This window comes from Nematolebias whitei, chromosome 21 (assembly GCF_014905685.2).
Source record: "Nematolebias whitei isolate Nwh7 chromosome 21, NemWhi1, whole genome shotgun sequence".
NCBI classification, from domain to species: domain Eukaryota; kingdom Metazoa; phylum Chordata; class Actinopteri; order Cyprinodontiformes; family Rivulidae; genus Nematolebias; species Nematolebias whitei.
This window is the reverse complement of record NC_056518.1, coordinates 5,696,518-5,704,545: the sequence shown is the minus strand read 5'-3', so window position 1 is coordinate 5,704,545 and position 8,028 is coordinate 5,696,518. Positions and strand designations below refer to the sequence as shown.

Below are 8,028 nucleotides of genomic sequence, written 5' to 3'. Positions count from 1 at the left end.
CTGAGGTGCTGTATTCAGCTCAGTCTCTTAAATAGCACCTTCTCACTGGTTGATCCACTCTGAGAAGGTGCTATTTAAGAGGCTGAGCTGAAGACAGCACCTCAGACTGAGGAAGTCTCTCGGATGAGAGACGAAACGTTTCTATATTTTTTTGCTTTGTTTTGTTTTTGGTTTTTTTGAATGTCCAGAGGACCAGACTGAACTTTTTTGGATTTTTCTACCTGGATTATTGAGCATGCATCAGGATAATTGTTCTGATTCTTAAAATTCAGCATTGACTTCAACCATTAAAAAAATTAACTGATCAATCTCTAGTTTGTTGTCTAGAAAAAAATAGCAATGTGAATACTAGACGAAATAAATTTAGATCTTTGTCAAATATCAGTTGGAAAAAAAAAATCAAATATCAACAACTAAGTAAGTTTTTTTCATTATTGACATTTTTCGTGACTTTAAAAGCAGAATAAGTGAAACAAAATGCTGAGTTGAACTTCTCACCTTGGCGATCTTTCCCATTTCATAAATGTCTGATTTCTCCTCCTCAAATTCGGTGAAAGCCATTTCGATGGCAGCAATGACTGCATCAGCGCTGGCAGTACCTGGAACCAGGGTAGGGAGCCCACAGGGGTAGTAGAACCTGGGAATGTTAATGGCAGGAGGAGTGGGGGTGACTATCACTGGAGATGGAGGAGGACTTGGTAAAAGCTGTGTGTGGGCTGGAGTAGTTGTGGTTGGCAATGGTGGGGGTGTTCCAGGTTTCTTTTCTGGTTTGGACTGGACCTGAGCAGATAAAAGGAGAAGAACAGATGTGGAAATGGACAGCTATGGTTGGAGCTGATTCGGTCATACTGATTCCCATCATGTACAAGGTATGGATGTTTGTTAGATTTTTTAAAATAAAATAAACCTTTTTTTAAAATACTTTTGTGAGTAAAAATTCAGTTAAACAAAACTTTTGAAACTAAAAATATCTGAAGAAAATGTAAAGGGTGTGAATGCAGCTACTGCCTCCATTCTCTCAGACTGCAGGTTTATTTGTGGTTCCTATATTTTCCAAAAACAGAATGGGAAGCAGAGGTTTCAGTTATCAGGTTCCTCTCTTGTAGAACCAACTTCCAGTTTGTGTCCATGAGGATGACACATTGTCCAGTTTTAAGATTAGGCTTAAGTGACATGATCTATCCTTTTGTGTGTTTTCTTTGTTTTGTCTTCATTTCCTTTTCTGATTCTTGTGTCTGACTCTGTGCTCCCTACCATTTTCACTCTCTTCAGTCAGTCTCTCCAGCCACTCATCACTCACACAGTTTGCAATCAGTAATCACCCCAGGGGCACTTCATTTCTCACACTCCTCTGCCTTATTTAAACCTTTCCTGTACACCACTCAAACATCCGTTCAATGATCTGAAATGCTTCAGACGTCCCAGTCCTCCCAGTATTCTCCTCAGCCTGTCATGTTCCTGTTCGCTCCCTGCTCATTTATATTATTTTTGTTGCCTCGTCAGCCGTTTTGTTTTCATTTGTTAAATAAATTCCTTTCAATTTACTTCCTGCTTCCCGTGTCTTGGGTCTAAACACCAAGGATCGCAATAAGTTTTTTCTTTCGGATGAATCCTATTGCGAGGGTCAGCTTGGGTTTCCTGAGCTATCCCTTAGTTATGCTGCGATAGGGTTGGACTGCTGGAGGACAAATTGACCACATTTCTTCACACTGATGCTGTCTTTATTTGCTCTACTCTACCTGCGTGTATTCATAATTATTTCTATCTTGACAAGTTTTTTGTATTTCCTCCTATAGAAAGTACACCTGGACCTGTCATTCTGTGTTTGACTCTACTTCCTGTCCTCTCAAAGCCAGCCAGTTGAAGCAGATGGACACTCATCCTGATCCTGGTTCTGCTGGAGGTTTCTTTCTGTTAAAGAGAGTTTTTCCTATCCACGGTCTCCTCTGTGCTTGCTCGGGATGGGAGACTGTGACAAAATGAAGATTCATCACAGTCTTCTTCTTCCTTAGATAAAGAACTTTACTAATTGTCTTTTTTATGTATATGAATGTTTCTGTTCAGTGCCGAGATAACTTTTGTGACCCGGCGCTTTAGAAATAAACTAAATTGAATTGAATTCAAATACAGCTTTGCAATCTAAGCTATGAATTATTGCCTACATTGTCATGTATGAACTTTAAAATATGTGTAAAGAAAACCAGGATTGAAAGAAATTGTAAAGCTGCTGCCGGTGATCACCATAGTAACAACAAATCTGTATCTGTCACTCTCTGACTATCAAATTAATGACAGACAGACAAAAACTGACTAAAAATAGGCCTAAAACAAAGTTGCTATGCAGAAACTTCAAATCTTAGAAGTTAATAGTTTACATTTGAATTTTTATGTGTCTACAATGTGCCTTGTACCACCACTAAAATTCTTAGTCAACTTAGTTTAATCTAGCTGCACGTTTTGGTGTATAACCTGCACATTTCAAAGCTGTGCAACAAGAAGCTGGACAAAAATTGTGAAGTGGAGAGGAGTGTGTGCTTCAATGCTTATGCAGCCTTAATGAAATAATGTTTTGTGCCATCTGAACTAATAAGGAAATAATGATTAAATCTGTTAAACTTTTTTTTCTTCTCCTTTCTTGAAATCCAAGATGCCTTGGATTTCATGATAAAGACTTGGATTAAATAATTTTATGACCAAGGATCCAGTCTCTATCCATATGATCCAGTTCCCATCAGCTTGCACTGCTAAGACTGTATAGTAACTTGATCACTTGGAATCTTGAATTCAATACTCATTCAAGGGTTGCACTGAAAAGTTGCAGCTTTCACAGCACAGCACAAAGACCAACAACAAATGACTGTATGTTAAATAATCCAGCAGGTCGTCCTTGGTGGCTCGTCTCAGGCCTTCGTATCGTGTGTACTGAGCAGAACAGCTGTATCAGTGCTTCTCTTCTGTCACTCTACTCCTGCTCCACTCCCAAAACGCTATAAATATCCTGCCAATATCTGTCTCCAAATAGTTTGCTGCCCATGGCAGCAACTATGTTTGTGTAAGGGTAAAGAAAAGCTTCTACTGTATTCAGATTACTGTCACCTGTAAATTTTCACACATAAACAGATAATTTACAAAAATAAGATCCAATGCTCATTTTTAAAACTTCTTCTGATTGAGTCTATACTTTTTTATCCTGCCTGATGAACTGACTGACCTGTTGCTGCTGGAAAGATTTGAGTCTCTTCTTGAAGCGTGAGGGGAGGACAAAGTCACACCCCCTGGCCAGAAATGCCAGTTCTCCCCTCAGGTCAGGATCCCACCGTAACGATGTCTCCTTGATCATCATGGTGAGGGCCAAGACTTGTACCCCCCCCCCCCCCCCCACACCTGTTATACCACCAGCGTGGCTACAGACCCAGAGGGCACAGAGTTTGCCTGGAGACCCAAAAATCTAATGAAGTGAACTGCAATTAATAAATCTACTAAACAAACAGCTTGGATATCTGCAGACCAAAAAAATAGCAAAATATCTCAGGACCACAATAAATTATTCCACATGTTGACGTGCTCCCCGACTGTAACACACTCACAACGTCTCTCTCCTAAATACTCCACTTGCACAGACAAACTTCAAAAGTTGTATCCTGAAGAGCAATAATCCACTGGAATATCTGTGCAATAAGGTATTCCTCAGACGTCCTACAGAACAGTGCAGGAGCAGGAACAGAACCATGGTAGCATGATGTTTTTATGACCAACTGCTGTCCCAAACCGCAGCTTGTCTAACAAGAAGAAAGCCTTCAACTGTCCTCTCGTCAGCTCTGGATGTGTGCATTTGGTGTAGCCTCAGTGGTGCCTGCTGCTCCAACAAACTGAACTGAGAAACATAATCCACGGCAATGCTCTCTCTCTCTCTCTTGCTCTATCTCTGCAAACAGTCTGTCTAAGCATTATGGGGTGGGGGGGGTGGGGTGGCTAGGTGGGAAGATGAGTGGAAACATGTTCCATTTCAGCGTGTAGTGCTTTGTAGAATATGAGTCCTTCTTAGTTCCTACCTGGAACTAAAGTTAGCCAGTGGGAAGTTACATCCAAGTGATTGAACTCATATGAAATCATATTAGGAGAGCCAGGAAGCTTCAACAGAGGGTGCATGAGAGTGGGTGCAATAAATGAGTGAGCTGAAATGTTTTCATTGGATATCTGAGATGAAATGACGAGTCAGCAGGTAATGCACCTGTTGTTTGATTAGGTGATGTAGAGCAGGGGTGCTCAAACTTTTTCATCATGGAGCTACTTTTAAAATGACCAAGTCAAGGTGATCTACCTACTAGAGCTATCATTTCTAACCCGGGCCCGAAGACCGGCCCGACCTGAATTTGGGGCGGGCCGGGCCATGATAATGTGCTGGATGGGTGGACCGGGTCGGTGTCGGGCTTTTGGTTGGGTCAGCGGATCAGCTATGATCCAATTATATGGTAACATGGCCTGCCATACATCCACCAGCCACACATCCACCAGCCACACGCGGCCATTTCACCACGAGCTGACTGGCCAGTTGAAAGAAGTAAAATAAAGTTCAGTTAAGCTTCAGATGGGACTATACTGCCAGGAAGTGATCCGTCGCCCAAATGGACGTTCATATAGCCGCTGCACTCAGTGGACACGCGCGACGCCGACAACCTAAACAGGTGAGATCACACAGCAGACATGTCAGAGTGGTCCGTGTCTGAGTAATGCAGAAGAATGCAGGTAGAAACAGGGTTTAATGCTCTTTGACGGCCATGAAAGGACAAATACCCCTCAGCTTCGATCTTCTGTCCCTTTTATTCAACCGCACGTCTCTGACCATCATTAGCTAATTAAAAATGTCAGTTTTTTTTTCCAGTTTCTGACTGTAATTACTGTTAATTCGTCATGTCGGGTGGGGTTTGGAGATGATGACTGCGGGCTGGGGTCAGATCGGATTCTTTTGGCCCGAATGCAACTTTACTACCTACTATAAGGCCCCGTTTACATGACACGAACCTCTGGAAACGTTAAGTGTTTTTTCAATGTTTATTGGGGGTAATAAACAAAACGAGCAAGTTTACACAAAAACGATGTAGTTTCCATGTCAGTCAGGTTGCCAGATAAGAAATGATGAACTATAGTACTGTGGCTTTAAATGATAGTATTTTGACCTAAACTGTATGTGCTGAGTAAAGATATTCTAAGATGAGGTGTGTGTTGTGTTTGTCGAACATGTGCACAGAAAAGGTGTGGGTAAATAAGACATTTTAAATTTATCTGGCAACACTGACAGGGCTCAGCTGCATTCATTGTGCATGCAGCATCTGCATGATCACAGTTACGTCCAAACTGATGAATACACTAACGTCTCTTTTTTTTCATTCAACCTTTATTTAGACAGGTAAATCCCACTGAGCCTTGTGGACTCATTTACAAGATAGACCTGATTTCAACAAAGAATGATGACAACAATGCACAACAGCGACAACAATAAACAGTTATAAAAAGTCATACAGATTTTTTTTTTAATTTTTATTGACAAATAGGATGACTAAAAAAAGAAAATCAACAAAAAAACAGCTAAATTCTAAGGCAAATGTAGAAAACTAAAAACAGGAACATGTCTGCATTGGTCCCTGCCAGGAGTCCAACAGATTCTTAAAGCCACTTAGAGAGGTCAGGTCAAGGTTGAGAGCGTCAGATGTTTTTGTAAGATATTCCAGGAAACAGGAGCAGAGTAGGAGAAGGTTCTTTTGCCTAGTTCAGTCCGCACTGAGGGAACACTGCAGGTAATAATGTCCTGAGAGCACATGCTGTAGCTGCACTCACGCAGAGACATGTAGGAGGAGATGTACAAAGTATGAAGGCAGCAGACCAAGAAGTGATTTAAAGATGAAAATGTACCAGTGAGAGAGTCTGCGTGAAGTTAATGATGTCCAGTTAACCAGTGAATACAGGGTGCAATGATGGGTACGATAATCACAGCCAGTTATGAATCTTAGTGCACCATGATAGACAGCATCCAACATTTGCAGGGTTCTTATAGGGGCGTTCATTTAAATAATTTCACCGTAATCAATGGAGGGAAGGAAGGTCACAGATACAAGGCGTTTCCTAGCATTCAGAGTTAGACAGGATCTGTTTCTGAAAAGGAAACCCAGTTTAACTTTCAGTTTCTTTACCAAGTTTTCCACATGAAGCTTAAAAGAGAGATGTGAGTCGACCAAGATACCCAAATATTTATAGCAATCAACAAACTCAATCAGGACATAATTTGAGGATAAAATCTGAGGAAGAACTGCTGAGACAAACTTCCTATTTGAAAAAAGCATCCCATTGGTTTTGGTGGCATTTAGGACATGTTTGAGGTGGAACAAATCTGTCTGGATGATGTTAAATGCAGATTTCAAAAGCTGGAAAGCCTTATGAACTGTTTTAGGAACATGTCTGCATTGGTCCCTGCCAGTAGTCCAACAGATTCTTAAAGCCACTTAAGCCCCTTTTCCATTAGTACCGGTACGGGCCGACTGGACCCTACTTGGCCCGGTTCTGAGGATTTTCCATTAGTACCGGTACTTAGCACCTGTTACTATTTTCAGTACCCTTGGCTCTGAGGTTCTAACTGGAACGAAGAGGTACTAAAACGTGACGTCAGAACACTGTCGGTCACTGATTGGTCGGGGGCGGAGTCAGGGGCGGAGTCACTGGATCCTTCAGAAACTTTTCAAAACAATAATCCGCCATTTGCAATTTCTCGGACTGGAGCAGCGGCTGGACTTATTTTAAAGATTTAAAAAACAATACTGACAACATCTTGGTCTAATGCTGATGTGCTGGCATTTTTTGTGCTTGGTGGCCGACAACATAATTCAGAGCAAGCTGGATGGAGCTCTGCTGGTGTACCCCAATCCACCCTCCAGAGCCTCGGAGCGCCAGGCCGGGCAGGGCGTCATCTCCCCCGCTCCAAGTTCAGCTGGTCACCGCGGAAGATCCTTCGATGTGCCGACTCGGAGGCTCGGGTTCCGGATACCAGCCTTGTGTGCTCACAGCTCCGCTGGTCACTGCGAAGCTGGAGATGGGGACGCGCAGATGGTCATTGCGAGACCCCGGCCGCGCATAATCATGAAGGCTGAATTCCGATCCCACCCGGCAGTCAGGCGGACTGGACAGTCTGGGACGGACGGTGGAAGCGATTTTTAAATAAAATAATATTTTGTTTTTATACAAAAAATGTTTAAAGAAATTGCTAAAGCGATTTAAAAATGATTATTATTTTTTTTACATGTAAAATGTTTTTTTTTAATCGCTTCCACCGTTCGTCGCAGACCCGTCTCTGCCCGCCTGTCTGCGCGGGTCGAGCTTTCATGATTACGCGCGGCTGGGGTCTTGGAACGGCCTCTGTGAGTCACCAGCTGAGCTCGGAGCTGGGAAGATGAGCCTGCCCGTCCTGGATCCGGAGGAGAGGATCGAGACCAGCAGAGCTGGTCATAATAAAATAATATATATATACATTTTAGCGTTGAAGATTAAAAAAATAAAATAAAATAAATGGTGCCAGCTTCATCATGAAATCTTTTCACTTTAATGACTGTTAACTCAGCTGAAAATCATAAAAAGACACAAAACTATAGGATCTCAGAAATATTTCCCTCAAACATGTTTAAAGAAAAGAGACGACCTTCAGTTCAACTTTTTTTTAACCCACAAATGTACAAATCACAAAACAAGAACTTTAAAACAAAGCTAAAAATAAAATGTATATATGTAAACAAGAAAGAAAACCATCCATCCATCCATTATCTTTACCCGTTTATTCCATTTTGGGTCACGGGGGTCGCTGGTGCCCATGTCCAGCAATCACTGTGCGAGGGGCAGGTACATCCTGGACGGGTCGCAAGTCCATCACAGGGCCACATAGAGACAAACGAGACAAACAACCATTCACTCTCTCACTCACACCTAGGGACAATTTAGAGTTACCAATCAGCCTAACATGCATGTTTTTGGTCTGTGGGAGGAAAC

General features: G+C 42.1%; 1 protein-coding gene across 1 annotated transcript in view; it reads right to left on the bottom strand.

Annotated features, from left to right (window-relative positions):
- Nucleotides 1-8,028, bottom strand: part of LOC119427640 (serine/threonine-protein phosphatase 2A regulatory subunit B'' subunit alpha) — a 111,191-nt gene that overhangs the window by 24,902 nt on the left and 78,261 nt on the right. The window contains exon 2 of the mRNA XM_037695278.1: nucleotides 499-780. Coding sequence (XP_037551206.1) covers nucleotides 499-780 — 282 coding nt within the window. The remainder of the gene's footprint in view (nucleotides 1-498; nucleotides 781-8,028) is intronic.